This window comes from Emys orbicularis, chromosome 3 (genome assembly GCF_028017835.1).
Source record: "Emys orbicularis isolate rEmyOrb1 chromosome 3, rEmyOrb1.hap1, whole genome shotgun sequence".
Taxonomy (NCBI): Eukaryota; Metazoa; Chordata; order Testudines; family Emydidae; genus Emys; species Emys orbicularis.
Genome location: NC_088685.1, coordinates 127,564,043 through 127,585,599, shown reverse-complemented (window position 1 = coordinate 127,585,599; position 21,557 = coordinate 127,564,043). Strand labels below are relative to the sequence as shown.

Sequence of the window (21,557 nt, the reverse complement as noted above, 5' to 3'; positions counted from 1 at the left end):
ATGGTGGAATTCCTGAGTTGTATAGATCCACCATAGCTGCTCCTGTGCTACATCCTAGCCCTGGCAATTGGGCACAGGGTGGTGTTTTGGGAAATGGGACATGGCCAGGATGCTACTGTGTATGCTAAAATACTGGCAGCCAAAATGGTCACTTGGGGACACTGGTGGCCAGTGTCATATAAAGCAGCCTTTAGGTTGCTCTGTTTTGCACTAGGGACTGGATTGCCCCAGGATCAGGGAACCTTCTTAGACTAGCACCCACCAGAGCTGAGGGATCTGGCCTTGTGTGTCAGCAGTAAAAATAGTAATAGTAATAGTAAAAATGTTACATTAATTAGAACTTTATAGCTATTTGTTTCAACCATCATAAACATAGATTTATGACATACTTATTTTTAGGGCTGTCAAATGATTAAAAAATAATCACAATCATGAGATTTTTTAAAAGTTGTGATTAATCACAGTTTTAATTGCACTGTTAAACAATAATAGAATACCAATCTAAATTTATTATAAATATTTTTGGATGTTTTTCTACATTTTCAGATGTTGATTTCAATTACAACACAGAATACAAAGTGTAGAGTGCTCACATATATTATTATTATTTATTACAAATAAGAAATGGGCAGCATTATCTCCCATAAATGTAAACAGACTTGTTTGTCTTAGCAATTGGCTGAACAAGAAGTAGGACTGAGTGGACTTGAAGGCTCTAAAGTTTTACATTGTTTTGTTTTTGAGTGCAGTTATGTAAAAAAATAATTCTGCATTTGTAAATTGCACTTTCACGATAAAGGGATTACATTACAGTTCTTGTATGAGATGAATTGAAAAATACTATTTCTTTTGTTTATCTTTTAACAGTGCAAATATTTGTAATAAAAAATAATATAAGTGAGCACTGTACACTTTTGTATTCTGTATTGTAATTGAAATCAATATATTTGAAATTATAGAAAAACATCCAAAATGTTTATAAGAAATTTAAATTGGTATTCTATTATTGTTTAACAATGTGATTAAAACTGAAGTTAATTGTGACTATTTTCTTAAATCTAGTTAATTCGTTGTGCATTAATTGCTTGAGTTAATTATGATTAATTGACTGCCCTACTTATTTTGTATAAATATAGAGGATTCCAGTTACCAGTTTTAGCTGATCATGGAAGGAATCAAATCTTATCAGCAGGCATGCATTCCACATAGTGTTCAGCAACATAAATGGCATACCCAAAATGGCAGCTTTCATTAGTACATAAGAAACCAACCAGTTCTTGTAGGTTAATACTGTGTGCAGAAACAGTCATAACTATCTGGTCATGTTAATGTTCCTGATATTGTAACTTCTGAGGTCCTAAAAGGTGCCTACTGCACACCCTGTGGTGTTATGCTACTGCATAACCTTAGTAATAGAACATGGAGCATATTAATGGTAATCATGCAGCAAGAGTAGGAAAAAAATCAATGCCAAAAATCCAGACTAGGAGAACTACTGCTAAACACTGTCTGGCACCAGAGTGCTGAAGATGGATTAAAATGAGTTTCTTGAAACATCCTGTACCATGACTTGGGACATTGTCAAAGGAACATTGAGACAAAATTGGATTGTATTTTCTCTTCGTTATTCACAATAAATATATTTGTCCAAGCAAAATGTTGTAAAATAAAGCTCACATTCCCGGTGATGGGCAAAAACAAGCCTATTTTATTTGTACCAATAAGAAATTGTTTTAGAACAACTTATCCTTATGGATAATGCTTGACAAAAGGCAGGGAGACTTTTGGTTATGTTCTGCACAAGTGGCAATGAAATGTTGAAGCACATCCAAGTTTAATGTATTTTTAATGTTTTCTGTTTATATGCACCTTAATTTGGCTAGTTCATCCTTTTTTCTTCCTGCCCCCTCTGGGTTTTAGCAAGACCTTTAATTAATTGTTTCCAAAAGGAGAGAAACATTGGATAGTCCAGAGTTTTCTAACTAGATGGTGTAGCTTTCACCAGCGGTCACCATATATGGATATTGGTCATTACATATGGTTTAATAATAGCAAAAATGGAAAGGGCATGAAGCATGGTATGTTGCCATAGTTTCCATGGTGTAAGACATTATTCTCTCTAGTTCATAAGTCAGCTCATTCTTAAACAAAGATGCCTTTCCCTAAATATACACACATGAAAGTACTATACCTAACTTCGTTTCGAAAGAGGAAGTTGCATCTGCTAATGAATATTAATTACATTTTATTTAGGGCACTTTAATCAAATTGCAATAACCTTATTACAGTAACTAGATATTTCTTTATCGATATTAAATATTGTGCATACACTTACACTGTGCACTATTAAAACACTCCTGTTATCTTCAGGAAGAAATCCCAAGCCAGTTTGCCAGGCTAGTGGCATCTCAGCACTCTGGATCAGGCTGGGAATCCCAGGCTCCCAAGCCAGCTGTAAGTGGGAGTGCTTTGTAGAACTGTTGGGAAACGTTTTGTTAAAATGTATTTCTGCCTAGTAATTTCTTCTACCTTCAGAGAGCTTTCTCCATTTAGAAGGAGAGAGGAGTGTTTAAAAACAAACAAAGCCCAAACAAGCAAACATTGGGCTTGAGAAGTGCTGAGAACCATCAGCTCCAGGGCTGGAGGGGCACTCAGTACTTTGCAGTAGGTACCCAGCACCTTCCAGCATCAGGCCATATCTTTAGGGAAGGTTGCAGGGCTAGATCTTCAAAGTTAGATACATGTAAATATTTCAAGTGCCTAATTTGTGTGCAGTTCGGGTACTAAGGTGGGCAAATGCCCAGTTATCCACACATCTGACAATGTGAGAGCCCAAATCTTTGGTTTGAACTTGCACATGTGTTATTTGTGTACATGTTAGACACATGCAGATATTTGTTCCTAATTTTTAAACTTCGGCCCACAATGTAAATTCATTTGCAAACTTTGGGGAAATGAAGAGTGCAAAAATCAATGGAGTGAAGATTTAAGATTCGTAATAGAGATAATATGTTTGTTAATGACAATGGATTGGGCTAATCACGGTAGGATGTACTATAGCAAAAAATAGGGATCTATGAACTGAGTTTTGTGAGAGATGGTGTCTAAAGTATGCATGCCTTTGAACCCTAAACACAGAGCAGCAATTCAATCATAGCAACAGCTCCATGTTAACCTTTTAAAAAGAAAATATCAAAGCGCGTTTCATGCTGTTCATGTTTTCATTTATAAAATACAAAAATCCCTAGTGGGCTGTAAAACTGTTGTAAACTGATAAATAAATATAGGAATAAGAAGAACATAAGAATGGCCCTACTGGGTCAGACAGAGGGTCCATCTAGCCCAGTATCCTGTCTTCCGACAGTGGCCAGTGCCAGGTGCCCCAAAGGGAATGAACAGAACAGGTAATCATCAAGTGATCCATCCCCTGTCACTCATTCCCAGCTTCTGGCAAGCAGAGGCTAGGGACACCATTCCTGCCCATCCTGGCTAATAGCCATTGATGGACCTATCCTCCATGAATCATTTCAAAATTAGAGCTTGTGCTTTTTATTGGTTTTATTTTTTATTTTTTCATAGCTGGAAGGGCACAATATCTTCTCCAAACTGAGCTCCAGCGAGTACGAGCAGGTCCTGGAGATCATCCGCAAAGCCATCATTGCCACAGACCTTGCCCTGTACTTTGGAAACAGAAAACAGCTGGAAGAACTGCATCAGACAGGAGCCTTAAACCTTAAAAACCAAGCACATAGGTAAAGCAAACAAGCAAACATTCATAACTTGAAGAAAGAATCTTGTTTCTGGAAATGACAACAAAGAAGAATTAAGATGAGAATTTTTACCAAGCACACAATATCTTGTTCTTTACACCAGTAGTTCTCAAACTTTTGTACTGGTAACCCCTTTCACATAGGAAGCCTCTGAGTGCGACCCCCCCTTATAAATTAAAAACACTTGTTTATATATTTAACACCATTTATAAATGCTGGAGGCAAAGCGGAGCTTGGGGTGGAGACTGATAGCTCGCGACCCCCTGAGAGGTCCCAGCCCCCAGTTTGAGAACCCCTGCTTTACACAGAGTAAGCTCTAAGACCAAATATATATATGCACAAATATAGTATTCCAGATATAAAAAGTCATTTACAGTGTTCAGATACTTTGTTTAAATCTATCACACTGACATTTCATTGCCTTCAAACTGTTCCTATTGAGGAGTTCATTAGTAACTCAGGCCCCAGTTCTGCAAATTCTTACACACATGCTTAACTTTACACCTGTCTCATTGACTTCAAGGGGATTATGCATATTTGTGAAATTATGCACATGCATAATTGTTTGCAGGATCAGGGCCTAAGTTCCTGAGCCGACTCTAGTTAAAATCAATTAATCCTTTTAATGGTAATTACCTATTCATACAGTTAATATAAAAATACTTTTAGCCATAGGGCCTGATTCTCCTCCCATGCCAGTGTAAATAATGAGTAGCTGCATTGACATCAGTAGAGTTATACTGGTTGGAAACCCAGGGTTAGTGAGAGGAGAATCAGACCCCTTATCCTTGAGATTTAGACCACAGAAACATCAGGTTTTATAATATACTTTCACACTTGCATGCCTAAACAAAAACTAAGTGTTGTGACAATGAAAGTTGCACCAGGATTCACCTCACCTACCTAAATCCTTGAAAGCATGAAAATAAGAAATTAAGGGAAAAGTCTCCAATCTCTTTTGCCACTTTCACATAACCTACCCCACACTCTATAAGGCATTTATTCTACCTCCAGCACATACTGAAAAGCAGTACATACCCCAGCTTCATCCAGCTTGGTCTGTCATGCCAAATCTTGATGGTGATCTCATACTCTCTTGTATCAACAGATTGACACATCTGATTGCCACACAGTCCATTTACTCTGCTTTAAGATTGCTGAGGTCACTATTAAGGTTTTGCTTGACAGAGTGAGTTGGATGAAATCTATTACTTTTAGGTATGCAAAACACAAAGATTGTATGGGACGTTTTTTCATCCATGCCAAAATGAAAATCTGAGCACTACCGCTACACCATATTAAAATATCCGGTATGGAGGAGAATGGACTCTTGTGCCAAGTACTTCAGAATTTGGTCAGCTGAAAGCACAAAAGATCACAAGTACCTTTCAACATAACTAAACTCAGAAATATATACTCAAAGCAATTTTGCATTAACCTTTGAAATTTAAAACTTCTGGATAAAACAAAATAGGATAGATGCAGTTTTTTAATTAAGTATTTTTAATCATGTATTGAGAGGATATAACAGAATGATCATTACTTATCCACAATATGACCATGCAGCATTTTTGTGACCTGTAAAAAGGTATTTAAATATTTTAGCCCCTACTTTCTCCTAGTATCTCAGATTCTAATCAGTTAACTCTCTGAATTAGTTAGGGTATTCAATTAGTGAATTAGTGAATTCAGGGTATTTCAAATTATTCATCTTTTTGTGCTTTATAACACTTTAATTGTCATTAACAATAATCACATTAAACATTTATGATATATATTTATCATAAATTCTCAATTCAAATGTGCAATTCCAATATATGTCCTTAATTACAAATACCTGTGAATTACAAAGGCCCAAATACCTATTTAAAAAAAAAAAAAGCACCTCACATAGACACATTCCACCCCTCCAAACTAAAGTAGCACAGTCTAACAAAACTTTTCAAAATGATTGAGAGAGAGAGAGAGAGTTTCTTGTGGAAAATCCCACCATTTGACCAGTTTTCAGTCCCTTGGTATGTCTTACACTGGGGCAAAACTGGTACTTGAATGGAAAATACTCTGGAACAAGCTTCCTGACCATGTAAAGAATAAATATACACCTCTACCCCGATATAACGCGACACGATATAACACAAATTTGGATATAACGCGATAAAGCAGTGCTCCGGGGGGGCGGGGCTGCGCACTCCAGCGGAGCAAAGCAAGTTTGATATAACGCGGTTTCACCTATAACACAGTAAAATTTTTTGTCTCCCGAGGACAGCGTTATGTCCAGGTAGAGGTGTATTTCCACATTGGCTATTATGGAGGGTTTCTTATCGCACCTATCATTGTAGTATCTTGAAGCTCAGGGAAGGCAACAAGTTCCTCTTTCCCCATTGCTTCCCAAGCCCACTTTGAAAACAACAAAAGTGGATTACCCTCCTGATGGCAACCCTGAGAATGTCCCAAGAATGGAAAAGTCCTTCTTAGGGCTTGGAAATTTACCAAAATAGCAATTCTGAAATAATTATTACAAAATAGATATTTTGGTAAATTTCCAAGAGTAGACATGCCATTATGTAAATTAACAATAGAAAATGAGCTCTGGACTAAACTTACTCATACTAGAGTGGGCATGTATATTACTGCTTAAAAATGAGAATACCTGACCACTGATATCCTTGAACTACTTAATGTTTATATCTCTGCATAAGTATGAAAGATCTTCATTTTGCGTATATTTCCTACACGTTATATGTATGGCACTAAATTAATCTATCTTATAATAAAAATACAGGCTATTAGCACAAATGAAATTCTAATTTACTACTAACACATGTTCAAAACAGACTAGCATCATACAATATTTAAAATACAAAGGCACATTTTAGTATAGTACCAAGTCAGATATAATAATTGCTTAAAAACTTCACAAATACAACAGGTATAAATCACGGGACATAATTTTTCTCAAAAGTGGATAATGTATGCTATAAATCAATGATCTTCCTTGAAACACTACATTTTATTTACACTTGCTTGGGTCAGCCATTTGGCTCAAATTTTTCACTTGGCTGCTCTTGAATAGAGCCTTTTTTCAATAATATAAGCTACTGAACTGAATAAGAGAGATATGGTACTAATATGATTCATGTGATGAATTATCAATGAGCTAATATCAAAGGGGGATGGTGGAGTTATGTGGGAGGTATTTTGTAGAATTTGTACTTTTTGTTTGTTGTTGGACATATATATATATGACAGGACACACACAGAGTTTCAAAACACAATAATATAAAGCTTTATCTAAATAACAAATTTCATATTCTTGTATTCTAGGGATCGTATGATTGGTCTGATGATGACAGCTTGTGATCTATGTTCTGTAACAAAGTTGTGGCCAGTTACCAGATTGACAACTAATGATATATATGCAGAGTTCTGGGCTGAGGTATGTATATGTCTCTCACATTTGTTCTACATATGGAAAATATCCAGATAAATGAGAGAAAGGAACACAACAGTAGGTTGATCTAGAACAATTTTCAATAGATTACTTACTAGGTATGTCTTGAAATATATTCATTTATGCATGCAGCTGTATTGTAAGCTCCCTGGAAAGTATTTGAGCAGCTAAATTAGTATGGGGGTTTGTCATCAACTTGCAAGCAAGAAGTATATTGTTTTCCCAAAATAAAAGATTTATATTTAGAAGGCATCTCCTCATAATAGAAAGTGATTTAATGGGTAACAAGACAAAAGAGAAGAAAATCTGTATGATTTTCAGATCACTAGTGGGAGTTCTCTGAAATAGACGTAGCTGTTTGTGATGATAGCCTTGTAATAAGCCACAAAGCTCCCTTTACAAAGACGATGTAATGAGAATCTATACATGGAACATAGTTGTACTTGTACAATTATGTTCTATGCTTAGATAAATGAGAACCCAAATACTGTTACGGTAATTCAAAACAAGAGGGGAAAGGATGACTGATGAAGTGAATGTAAGGTATTATTCAAAGAATGTTGCATTGGATTTAGCTTTCTTTTGAAGAAAAGATTTTTAGAGCCTAAACAGATTGATAATATCCCTTTTAATAGCCTATGGTTTAGATGAACAAAGATGAGAATATGGGCTAAAAAACTAAAACCAGAATTATCCTACAATTCTCCAGTTTCAGTTTCAGAAGATCTGTTCTATATTCTGAACTGATCTTGCATGTGTAAATTGTAGGGCCTGATTCCTTTCTCTTATATAGTAGGTGTGGGGTGTCTGTTAACTTCAGTGGAGTTACTCCTGATCTACAATGGTGTGAGGCGAGAATCAGGCTTGGATTTTTCATGGATTTTGTTTGTTTCTTGACTACTTTCTTCTGGAATTCAAAATGTGAACGATTTGGTTATTGTTTTATTTTATCTCAGTGATTCCGTAGCAAATTTGCTTTGCTTACAAGTATAAAGACATCTATTGTAACTGCCAGAGCTGTAAACCTAACATGGAACAGGAGAATCAAGTTGGGTTATTTTCTTCTTATCAGTAATAAAGGTGGGATTAAGGACAAAATTTGCCCTGCAGAGTGTTTGACTGGTGAGGATGTGCGAGAAGGAAAAACTTTAACTTGACTCCCTAATCCCAGGATGTGTCTGAGAGAAACATCTCTTTACTTGTAAATGGAGGATATTTTCTTTGGAAACTATTGACAATAAACACAGAGCCCCGCAATAATATTTTACTGGATCACTTTTCAGAAAAGGATAATCTGAGGGGGTGTCAGGTGGTAGAAGATGCATTCATTCCTGTGCCTCACCCTGTCCTAGCAGACAGCACAGGTGGGTGCTACCTCAGGAACATAAAAGGGTCTGAAGGTTCCTCTGAAGCAGAGGAAACTAAGGGCAGGTACAGACGTATCCTGCAGGGGAAACTCTAAGAACAGCCAAACTCAGTAGAAAATTTAGACTGCATTCCACCATATGTTTTGTTGTTACTTAAGTTAGCAATAATGGTAAACTCCAGTAATGGGGTAAATTTGGACAAGATATAGTTGTTGTCTGTACAGTTCTCAGAGCTGAGTGGAAAAGCCACTTGCTTACAATCTGCATATGAGATTAATAGCTACTTTCAATATATTGAATACAAGTTACCTATAATACCAGTATGTTTAAAATGTTCTTCACTTTGTGTAATTGTTAAATAGGACCATATATCTATATATAGGTATCAGTTGAACACAATGTTTTATTGATATATTTACAATTTTTAAGCAAGTTCGAAGCCTGCCAGTGCCATCGATCATTATAATATAAAATTAATAGAATTGCAATTTGTATTTCTTACATATACCAAATACTTCTATGTCTGTATTCTATATTTTCAGATATTTTTTGTTGAAAAGCACAAAAAATAAAGTAAAAATTGCTTTTATATTAACATTACTCACTTTCTGAATTAGTCCTGGAGGCTAAAGTGAAATTTGAGATGCATTAAAACACGAATCCCTATATGCCGTTGAGTAACCTCTATACTCCGCAAGCAGTTTATTGGAGTATGTTTAGCAATGTACAATAGAACCCTGTTTATCCAAGCCTCCATTATCCAGCTTTCTGTATTAATCAAACCACCAGCTGCCTGGGGTGGTCAGCACATTCAAAAATCAGCCACAAGAGGGGGAGGTTGTACTCATTGAATAAGTGACACTGATACTTTCCGTAAAATGTAGTTAATATTTGTTTTTATTTTTTCACAAAATGTAAAAACCAAAGATTCTCTGTAAAAACACAAATTCTGCATTTTTCCATGGCAAATGGATTTCTAGGATCCCTGCAAATCAGTGATTCTCTCCACCTCCTTTATACCTGCATATGTTATCTAAGTTATTTGGACTCGTCTGGTTCAACTTGTTCATCTCACATCATGCTAATTTCAGTTACCGTTCTGCTTTATTGAAATGGCTAGGAAGACTGGACTGGACTGCCCGAACAAGATATACAAACAGACAAAAACGTGTAAACAAAGATCCATACATATGCATATATGAGTTAAACACTGACCATATTTGCCAGAAGTGTACATATGGAAACCTCACTCATAACCAGATTTGCGTGTACATCTGCCATTAGAGAGCAGTATGTACTGTAAGATGTGTTGCTCTTACAGTGTGCAGAACTGTACCTGCTTTTCAAATTATTTGCCTTTTATGAATACAGTAGAGGTCTGAAACAAGCACAGATTATATCAGCAACTTCATGAGGTAGTTTCTAGAACACTTATTACTCAGTTTTGCAGTATGAAGGTCACATTAGGTTCTCTACTATTCCTGGATGTTCAAGTAATAGCTGTGGCCAAAACTAATCTTATTGCATCTATACGTTTCTTAGATCACACTTCTGCAGTGTTCTAAACATGCTGTTCTGTTTTAAGACCATTGGGCAACTTTACAACATTATGCTGGTGATCAGCAGGGCGCACTGGCTTCTCTTTAGTTCCCAGGTAGAATTTAAGGTGATGGTTTTGCCCTATAAAAGGTGTGGCTCCCATATACCTGAAAGTCTGCCTCTTTCACCATGTAATACTGCAGCACTTGTGATGAGACAAGCGTGTGGCTAGCACCACCTGTTTTTAAAAGAGGTGGCTGATTGGCAAGATACTTTCTGCAAGGTGCCCAATACTGAGAAACTTACTCCTCACCTTTGGTCCAAAATTGCCTGGATCAACTGACCTTCAGGGCATGCTGCAAGATTCATCTCTTAGGCTTTTCCTGAATGAGTTAGTTGAGGGATTGTGGGATAACTTGTCAAAGCAGGTCATTATTTTATGAGGCATTGGTGACACATTTTAAGAGAAATGGGGTTGATTGTGGGGAGGGCAGGTAAATCTTTATATTGGTCTGTTATTTTTACTCTATACAACTGCTTCAACCTTGGATAGGCCCATCTAAAACAAAGTTAAATGCACAAAAATATGTCACAATCATGCTTAGTTTCTAGGAGTTATTGCTTGCATTACCATTTGAGTATATCATGCTCATGAAAGGAGTCCTTGTTGTACAGTTTTCTGAGATTGTATCTTCAATTGTTCCCATGTGGTATGTTGAATTCTAAATACTTAGATTAAAAATAATATAAACTAGAAACACCTTTTGATTTAAGAAATCTTGATTTTTCTTCTGAATTTCCTTAGTTATTCAGGAAGTACATGACTCTTTTTTCTTTCTCCAGGGTGATGAAATGAAGAAGATAGGTATTCAACCTATACCTATGATGGACAGAGACAAGAAGGATGAGGTCCCTCAAGGCCAAGTATGGGCTGTCTAAAATTAAATGTTTTATAATGGCTGCAAGATACACACAAGTAAAACTTGATAAGGGATATGATATTTGCCTTTAGCAAGGCATGTGATAATTTTTTGACCTGGTGAGTTGTGTCATGCCAAATTCCACACTTTCCATACAAACCCATAGCTGATTTTAAAATTGCAACTGGAAACATCCTCCTCAGAGACATTGTTGGAACAAGAGCATGCTATTTCATGCTGTCCTGAAATATAGTGTGTTGCAGCTCTATTTCCTCTAGACCTTAGCTCTTTTTAACCAACTGCTGGGAGAGGGCAGATTCAAAGCTCTCACTCAGAAGAATTCCACTCCCACCTGGAAGAGTATGATTTTTGAGGTCCATTGAACGGATGCATGATTGCCACAATTATGCATTCAGCAGAAAGCCCTGTTCATAAGCAGACTGATGCAGCCGTAGTAATGAAGGGCGGGAAGAAAGCTGCCCACACATTTCAGATTAAGGGCAGCTTTTCTCAAAAATTGGATTTTTAGGTTGGAAAATAAAATATAATTTTTCTTATGCAGTAAAACTGAAATAGAGTTGTTTTAAATTTTATTCTCTGAAAGTTAAAAGCCTTGTTTTTGAAAGCTAGTGATGGTTTTAACATGTTGGTTATTAATAAATGGAAAAGCATTGGGTAAAATTTTCAAAAATGCCTAAATTTCATTCTTATAAGGGACTTAGGCACTGAGGAGCCTGTGTGTAACTGAAGGTCAATGAGACTTAAGTGCCCAAGTCACCTTGGTGCTTTTGAAAGTTTTCCTGCAATCTTTTACATATTCATATACTTGTAAAACAGAATTAAAGAGGAACTATATGAAATTCTTTAATCTAGCCACAGTCTGTCCTTAAAATGCGGCTGTATGGTTGAGAGGATGAGAACTGGAATGTTAGTTTGGGGAATCCATGCCCTTTTTAAAATAAAAAAATATAAAATTTAAAACTCCTGGTCAGAAATGGAAACTATCTCAAGGAATTGTCATGGATTAACTGGTTTTATTCATTTTTTCACCCTAGCTCTTTTTGACCCTCTCAGAGTTTGTCCAGTTCGTTGTGTATTTTTTAAATGAAAGTGGTCTTATTTGCATGGCCCAAACCGTAATATTTTATTTTATTTTTAAATACTGTGGTTTCAGTGATAGGATTCTATAATGTAAATCCCAGATGTGTTTAATTTTGGCAAAACCTCTCTCTTTTTGCCATGGTATTAATAGGGTAGGTTAAGCAGATATCTCCTTTAGAATTTGTGACAGGTCTGTAGCAGTCTGTCAGTTCTTAAAATAAAATAAAAATTAATTACAGACCTCTTTAAAAAACCCCATGGAGTGCATATAAAACATACAGTTTAAAATAGTGAGCTCCTTTATGATGTTTAAACCTCCCTCCTGTTGCTGCCCCCTTACCAACTGCAGCCTCTCTGTCAGTCATGTCATATATTCTATAGTCTAGATTGTAAGAATCTGAGGACAGGGACTGTATCTCCTATCTGTTGTAAAGCACCAAACACAGCTATTTACACTCCAGTTCCATTGCAGAGGGAGCCTCTGCATCTGTGGAGGTAGAGTCAGGATTTGCTTTTTAATATGTGGATAAGGTCTAATATGTCAATAGATAAAAAGGGGTTTACATGTCAAGCCCTGTGATCACGGTACAGTATGCTATTTCACTAAAATACATTTAAAACTATATATCAGATGAAAAGACTGGTAGCCCACGCTGTGGATCTTCCTGCACTAGACTGGCTAGCATGTGGTCCTCTATTAAAGCTTTGGGGATTATTATTTTTCTTTTTTTTAAGTGAGAGGCGGTAGGAGGAGGTCAAATTTAAATGTGTAGTGTAAGCAAACACGACAACCTTGAAATCAGTGAAGTTACAGCAGGGCCGTTTTCAGAAAATGTCCTGCCGTTAACACCAGTGGTAGCAACATTAGGTGCCCTACCCTAGATGGGCTAGTGGCACCTTTAACACTGTGTTGACTAGACCTGCTCTGAGCAGCGTTATGTGAGACAGCATAAAAAATGTCAGTTGAACCATCTTCTGAGGGGCCCCACAGTTAGAGCTAAACCAGTATTTAGAAACAGGAGACATTTTTAGAAAACTTTCCTACTATACAATATCCTTAGAACATCCAGGGAATCCAAGTATGAATCAGAATTCCAGAGGACATAAGGCAAATCCAGTATCTGACCCATTTTTTGGAAACACTGCAATATTTTCCTCTTTGAAAAGCCTTTCCACCATAATGACACTCCGAACATGGACAGTCCCATCTACCCACATGCCTCCAACCCCTACAATGAACAAATCAACCTAGCAACAAAATCCAAAGAGACAACCTACCTCAAGCAGTATGTTTTACCCCCAAAAGGGAGAACTGACTGCTATTGAGTTCACTTTGACGGGTGCTCAGAGGCTATGGTGATGGGCAGCAGTACAGAACAGTAAGATAGACTGTAAGTAAGTAAATTGTAAAGTAAGTAAGTATACCTCTACCTCGATATAACACTGTCCTCGGGAGCCAAAAAATCTTACCGCGTTATAGGTGAAACCGCGTTATATTGAACTTGCTTTAATCCACTGGAGTGCGCAGCCCTGCCCCTCGGAGCACTGCTTTACCACGTTATATCCGAATTCGTGTTATATTGGGTCGCGTTATATCGAGGTAGCGGTGTAAATAGACTAGTTTGGGGCTCTTTTGCAGTTAACTGTGTCATAATTTGGCTCCTGTCAATATTTTTCCATGTTTTTCACAGATTGGATTCTACAATGCTGTAGCCATCCCATGTTACACCACTCTCACACAGATCTTCCCTCCTGCTGGGCCACTACTCCGGGCATGCAGGTGAGTAGCAGTGCAAGTTTTTGCACAGCATATATCTTGGCTGAGTGAGAGCATGCCCCACTACATATCTCTGTCTAGAAATATATGCCTCTACATTGCAAATATTTCATGTAGACAAACATAAATGTTCTTCTCTAGCAAGTGCATCCAACACGTGGAGGCAGGGACTATTGGGTAGGTTCAGCCAATACAGGTCTATGGATGCAGTTATTAAAATTTATTTAATGTCAAAACTACCTGTAGACAAGCAGGTCCACTGGTAAGGTGTCCCCAGTTAGTTACCTCCATCTAGCCCAGTACAACTCAATTTCCCTCTGTCTGCTTCATGCCTCCATTTTACTTGCATAACTACTGGGAATTAAAATACCTTTTTCTTCTGTGCTTTTACTGTCACCTCATCTCTCTCCTATTCCTTTTCTGCTGATTGTGTTCATGTATTCTAGTTGAACTGACATGTTTCTCTCTCCTATGTGGCAGATCAGAGTACTCTCTTCGTTCTTCAGATCTTTAAACCACTAGCATTTTCTCTTCTGGGTACAGTGGCAGTGTAAAGTAAATAGGAAATCCTCTCTCTCTGTCTGTCTGTCCATCCACTCATCCATCTAAAATATACAGTTGAGGTCCAGAAGTGTGTGTGTTTGTGTATACTCTGAAGCCTAGAATGACTGAGTCAGCGTGAAGTGATGGAAACGGCTACAAGCTTGGCTGAAAGCTTTTTTGATTCAGAATATCACCAGGTTCAGTCATCACTGGGATACATGGTCTGTTACCATCCAATTTTTAAGTTCTCAGCCACTTTGACTTTACAGATTATATCCGTGCGACAGCAAAGTATGTATCTATGCCATGCCAACAGTCCTAGACTAACGTGATTTCAGAGGTAAGTCAACAATCACCACCCTTGCTCTACAGCTAATTTGCATACAATAGTTCCATTGGTTATACGACAAGAATACTCAGATGGTGGCTTACTTAGCCCAACTGCCCCACCTGGCTGACTACTTCAAGACATGGCACCTTCACCTAGCACCAGCAAGACAGTCTCTAGCCTATACCACTTCCACCATGCCAACGCTAAGAGGGAACTAAACATCATAATGAATGGCCAGAGGCTGAAGCATGAAGCTTACCCAGTTTACTTAGGCATGGCCCTTGACTGAACACTGACATACAAAAGCCACCTGAGCAAGATACAAGCGAAGGTCAAGACACACAACAACCTTCTCAGCAAACTGGCAGGTTCTTCATGGAAAGCAGATGCTCCAACCCAAGGACCTCAGCCCTTGCCATCTCGTACTCAGTAGCAGAGTACTGTGTGTCAGTATGGAATCGGTCAGGGAACACCAAACTTGTTGACATGCAAATCAACTCAACAATTACACATTATCACAGGAACTGTTCGACTGACTCATCTTCTATGGCTTCCAATTCTGAGCCACATTGCTCCCCCTTACATCAGGAGGGAGATTGCAGCTGGCAAGCTGCTTGATAAGGTACATGCCAACCCCGACTTGCCCTTGTTCAATGCCCTTTTTAACCCACTAGCTACATGTCTTTCATTACGACACCCATTGTGGTCAAGGCTGCCATGCCAGGACATGACAGCAGAATCCCGTGGCAGGAAGACTGGTACTTAACACCAACCACAAATCAGTTCCTCATCACAGACCCTACTGCTCACCCGCCCAGCTTCAACCTGCCATGTCATCAATGGGTCCTTCTTAGTCGATCCTGGATTGGGCAAGGCCTCTGTGCAGCCAACCAGCACCACTAGTATCTTCGAGACAAGCCATGCTGCAGCTGTGGCGCAGATCAAACAATGATATACATTATTGAGGAGTGCCCGCTAACTAAATTCAGTGATGGGCTCCGAGAGCTCCACTTGGCCACATTGCTTGGCTCAGCGAATATGCAAATGCTAAATAAAATAAATACTACCACTTCTGGACCTCATTGTGATGGAGGCTATTTCTGACTCTTTCCCACCCATGCATGCACATACCTTTTTTCCTCTGCATTCTCTCCTTTTCTACATATCAGATATAAGCCCATCAATTGCCTAAATGTAATTGTGGTGGCAAGACTTGCTCCTGCCTACTCCAGATGTTCCTATCTGCTTTAACATGGTTTTTGTTATTACACTGACGTCTCATTCCCTTCAGTGTTGGAGGCTCCAGACTCCCTTCCTAATGCTAGAAACAAAAGGCCAAAGCTAAACACCGAGAATTTCAGCAAAAAATTAATTCACTTGAAGTTCCCTATAAAACTACTTGTAAACATTCTTAATTTTACTAGACTGTGAATCAGTCAGCTGTCTTGTAGAGGTAGCTTGTGCAGTCTTGCAACCTAGCTAATTGCTAGATTTGTAATTCCTGTGCGGGATAGATTACTAAATAGTCATCCAGTAATATCAACAGCTGAAAGCTAGATGTTGGCTGCCTGTTCCTCTGTGGCCTAAAGACAAATTGTGCATTCTGTAGCAGAGCTGGTTCCCATCACAATTTTTCTCAATTATGCTGTCTTTTTTTTTAAACTTATTCAACTTCCTCAAAATGTTTTACATTTATGAAAACTCCAGATGAATTTCTTCATGAAATATTTCCCATTAGCTGGATGTCTTCGAAATCAGAAATCCACTTTGCTCAGAAATATGTACTTAAATATTTTCATTATGAAGTAGGTAGAAAAGAAGTCTTCTTAGAGGCCACATGTTTAATGGATTAACCTCAGGACTGGAAGCCAGGAACTCCTCAGTCACTTGACTGGCCTTAATTATGTTTTGCACTTACTTTACAAATATTTACATAAGGCTCACAATACTTGTGTGAAGTAGTTGAGCATCATTATCACCATTTTAGAGATATGGAAATTGAGGATTAGAGAGGGTAAATAAGATGCATAAGGTTACACAGCATATCATTGTCAGGACTTCTAGCCAGCGGGGCAAGTTCCGAAAAAAATTGTTTTGGGTTGACCCAAAACTTTTCAAAATTTTAGGCTTATCAAAAAGGGTTTTTTTAAATGTCTTTCAGTTTGAACAAAATCAAACAAAACCTTTCATGTTGGGTTGAACCAAAACATTTATTTTGATTTGAAAAGAAAAATTTTGTTTTGATTTTGAGCATTTTTTAAAAAAGTTAAAATTTTAAATAACGTTGAAGGAAGTTTCAGACCAAGGTCATTTTGAACAGAAAAATAGAAACATTTCATTTTGAAAATGTCAAAATGAAACATTTAGGGTTTTTGGATTTTCTTGTCCAACTGAAACAATTTGGCGAATTCAGCACAAATTCACAACAAATTTCAGTGTCACCGAATCTACATTTTTTGCTGAAAAAAAATGTTGGCTGAAAATTTTCACAAAGTTCTAGTCAGGATCAGGATTCCAGTTAGACCCCAACCTTCTTGATTCCTGGACAGATTGCCAAAACTTTAGACAAGCAAAACCTCCCTACTCTAAACAATGTTGTTAAAATAAATTTTCTAAAATATCTATTAATTTTGGGAGTCTCACTTCTTGGACACTCAAATAGAAATGCTTAAGGCTTGATGTTCAGAGGTGCCAAACACCCACAACTTTACTTGCCTTCAGTGGGAGTTACAGGTGCTCTGTGCCTCTGAAGGTCAGGCACAGAGTCTTTTAGAATAAATATGATCATCTTTTGAAGAATGTGTTTCTTCTGTACCAGCATATGGCGTGTGAATTAACAGTAATCAGACTGCTTAGTACTGATTGCACTGGTGTTCTGTACCTCAGTAATCATGTTTCACTATTAGGAATCCAAGATTCAATATTTTTACTTGTCAACTACAGTCAAATTTTAGTTATCCAAACACCAGGTAAGCTAAACTCTTGGTTCATCTCAAGGTCCAGTACATTCCCTAAGGTTTGACTAAAGTTGTGTAGAACAGCTAATATTCAGGTGAGCCGAATTAATGATTACCACAAGATTGAAATGGCTCCCGATCAACTGAAATCTTACAATGTAAGAGTTTTGCCTAACCTCCTATTCATCAGCAGCTCTTTGATTTCAGAACTTAGCAGCTCTGCACAGCCAAAGCCACCCCTGCAGAGATCCTAAATTCAGCAAGACTGGAACTGCACTGAGCCAGCCAGCTCTGGGCTGTCTATAGCTGGGGGAGCCAGACAAGGGGCTTTGAACTCAACCCTGAATATGTATTTCAAAGTTCACTGGCCAGTTCCTCTGATTATCAAAACTCTTGTCTAACTGGAGGTCTTGGGTTTCCCCAGAGCCCTTGGGGGTATTTCTACACAGCAACTAGACACCCGTGGCTGGCCTATGCCAGCAAACTCAGGCTCTCATGGGTTTCTAGTTGCTGTGTAGACATACCCTCAGATAACTAGGGTGTGGTGCATATGGCCTTTTTAGTGAGAGGCAAATGGCTTTCATCACAGTGAAGAGCTTCGTTCAATACTGCTTCAGTTGCTGACTAAATACATTTTGATATCACCCTTATACCCATAGTATTAGTTTCGGGTATGCGGTGTTTAAGATGTTATGTCCTTGAATTCTTTGGAATACAGACAAATGCTGCAAAGTAATAGCAACACAGGCAGCCAGGACATCCTGTCAGCATCAAAGTTTTAACTTTGAGAGACTGTGGGCCTTTATTCCAGGCACTTCAGAGCCAGAGCTTTGCTGGTGAGCAGAAAGGCATATGAATCATACCAGCTGTACCTTTTAAAAAGACACCATCATTCATCTTGTTGAAATAAGATATTACCTAAGAATCTGAAAGGTTAATTTATCTGATAGTTTGCTCCACATTTCTGTTTTAATAAATCTGTTCTGAACAATAAGTTTACTTTCTTACTGAATTTGTGCAGGCCAAAGACACAATCTGTGTTGTATTTGTATGGTGTCACTTCCATTATTGTTTTGGAAACTGAATACTCACAGTGCATACCAAAGCAGCCAAATCTGAGATAATATATTTACATTGGGGATAAAAGGAGAGGGGATGATTTTTAAGGATGGATTGAATTCAAACCAAAATTTTCTAAAGCCTATTTTTGTTTTCTTGCCTTCAGGACTCTGAATCCCTGATAAAACAGACAGATTTAAAAACCAAATAATGATTGACACCTTCCCCCGCCCCTTCCCCCCCACCCCACCCCCTCGATCCCTAGGGAGTCTCCCTGGGATGTTCTAGAGTTTCTGGATGTCAAGTGAGCTGGGAATGGTGGTGGCTGTTCAGCTTTTTTCACAGCTCTCAGTGCCCCTCCTGCCCCACACCAAGTGCTTCTTCTTTATTGGTTGGTTGGTTCCAGGTGTATTTTTCAGATTGTAATGACCAGGAGTACGTAGTTTCCATCCCAGGGCTCCTAACAGGAGTGGAGCTCTTAGCATCCCAGATGGCGCTCATCACCTCTGCAAGTCTCCATCTGCTCTCCCACAAGTGTGCTTCAGAATTTTCTGCTCCTACCACTTCTCTGCTCTCCCAGCTTAGAACCTGGTATATCTTAGTGGTTTCCTGCATTTTACCAAATATTTCAATGAAGCTGTGTCACATAAATCAGGAGGGCCTTGTGGCATAAACTAGAATGATCTAATGTGATACATAATACGTAAGGCCTTAGTAGTTTTGTATTCCTATTCCTTCACTGCAGACATCTGTCTGAGAGTCTGTCTACATAACTAACAGGGCCGGCTCCAGGCACCAGCTTAACAAGCAAGTGCTTGGGGCGGCCAAGGGAGAGGGGCGGCACCTGCGGCAATTTGGGGGTGGCAGGTCCCTCACTCCCTCTAAGAGCGAAGGACCTGCCGCTGAACTGCCGCCGCCGATTGCGGCTTTTTTTTGTGGTTTTTTTTTTTTTTTTGCTTGGGGCGGCAGAAATGCTGGAGCCGGCCCTGATAACTACACACTTGGTAGGACACAATGGAGTGAATTTTGTTAAAACTGAGATAGTATGGCTATCTTTTACTCTGCATTTGAAAACTAAATGGTCCATTTTGACCATATGTAAATATCATGGACTCACTAGATCCACAGCGATATAAATTGACATAGTCCAATTTAAGTCCTTGGAGTGATACCAGTTTACACCAGGTGAAACTCTAGCTCCATATTCCATTCAGATACTTAAGCTGTAAACAGCTGTATTATTTGACACTTTTATGATTTGTAAAACCAAAGTTTGGAGACTTGACGGAGAGGGTAGGCCAGGCTCTAAGGTAATGAGCACTGTCTGCCTCTAGGAAGGAGAATAATAGACAAGAACCCCGCCCCTTATTCGAAGGCCCTTTGCTTTGGAGAAGACTGACTAATACAATAACCCTACATGGTGACAGGTTTCAGAGGTCTCTAAGGTGCCACAAGGACTCCTTGTTATTTTTACAATAATCCTAGTATCTAAAAGGTGTTCACTAGCTACTTTGGCCAGCAGAATTGTATTGTCTTGAGATGCAGAGAAGATGTCTATAAATGCAGAGAAGGCTTCATGAAGAATTGTGGGCTGCCATGGCTTCTGTAGAGGCAAATGGCATGGCAAGAATGCTGAATTCTGTGGCATCCTGGAAAAATGACAAATTAGGTTGCCACAGAGTCCATGACGCCCTGAGTGAGGTATGGGACAGGTCACATCTCTCAAGAGCTATTGTTTCAGTTTCTCTGCAGCCTTGAGCAGGCATCACTGCATTAGGTCATGCTTTCAAAGACATCTCTGCAATCATGAGGATTAGAAATATAATTTTTATAAGAAATGGAAGCAGACTCCTTAGCACAATTCTTTAGCAAGGGGTGAATTCTGTGGCAAATCGGCAGCTGTTGAATTGCAGAACACACAGGATCCTGGCAATAGCCAGCATATACTTCCCTAGAATAGGCATCTAGGTTAAAATATGGAGTTGACAGAAAGAAATAAGATGAAATAATACAGTAGTAAGAAAAGCTTTATCGACCAGTGTTATGTACGCCATAAAGCTACTTCTGTTGGTATAATATAACAGAAATTATTATGAACAAAATATTAAAGTTATGTACAGATTTATGCTCTTTTTGCATCTCCAGGGAAAATCTCAAACAATGGGAAAAATTGACGCAAGGAGAGGAAACTTCATTATGGATTCCGTCCCAACCACATGATCCCCAGACCTCAGATTCACTTCCTGTGAAGATTGATGACTAAACAGCCATGACAAATTGGTTTAACTCTAAGGCATCTCTCCTTTGTTTTTTTGTTTGGTTTGAGTTTTTTCTTTTTTGGAAAGGAAAAAAAAAAGCTACAAATGCTGAGAAGCAGATCTGCCTGTGGAGGTAATACCTACAGAGTTACCTCAGCTAGGCGACTGACTGCCAGTCTCCTGTCTAACATCAGTGACACAACATAAACCAGAGAGAGACTGACAACTTAGTTGCTTCAGAATCAGCTGTCAAAGTAAACTTATGACATGTGAATATAAAAGACTGGCCTTTTCTCATGGGCTACATTGCTGAGGCCTTAATTCAAAACTGAAGGGAAAAATATTAGGGGGTACTTTTAAAATTGTATCTTTCTAGTAAGGGTTTCAATGGTACTTTTATTATATTGTACTGTGGCTGGATTTAACACCAGTGTCACTTGGGAGTTCTTGGCTATAAATAGAACATTTTACACATTGCTATTGT

The 21,557-nt window shown here is 38.4% G+C and overlaps 1 protein-coding gene across 1 annotated transcript in view; it reads left to right on the top strand.

The window, feature by feature from the left end:
- The window catches only part of PDE10A (phosphodiesterase 10A), a 309,295-nt gene extending 288,217 nt beyond the window's left edge, over positions 1–21,078 (top strand). Inside the window, exons 18-22 of the mRNA XM_065401635.1 lie at positions 3,580–3,752; positions 7,095–7,206; positions 10,971–11,051; positions 13,840–13,928; positions 20,961–21,078. Of these exons, the coding sequence (XP_065257707.1) occupies positions 3,580–3,752; positions 7,095–7,206; positions 10,971–11,051; positions 13,840–13,928; positions 20,961–21,078 (573 nt within the window). The remainder of the gene's footprint in view (positions 1–3,579; positions 3,753–7,094; positions 7,207–10,970; positions 11,052–13,839; positions 13,929–20,960) is intronic.
- Positions 21,079–21,557: the final 479 nt, after the last annotated feature.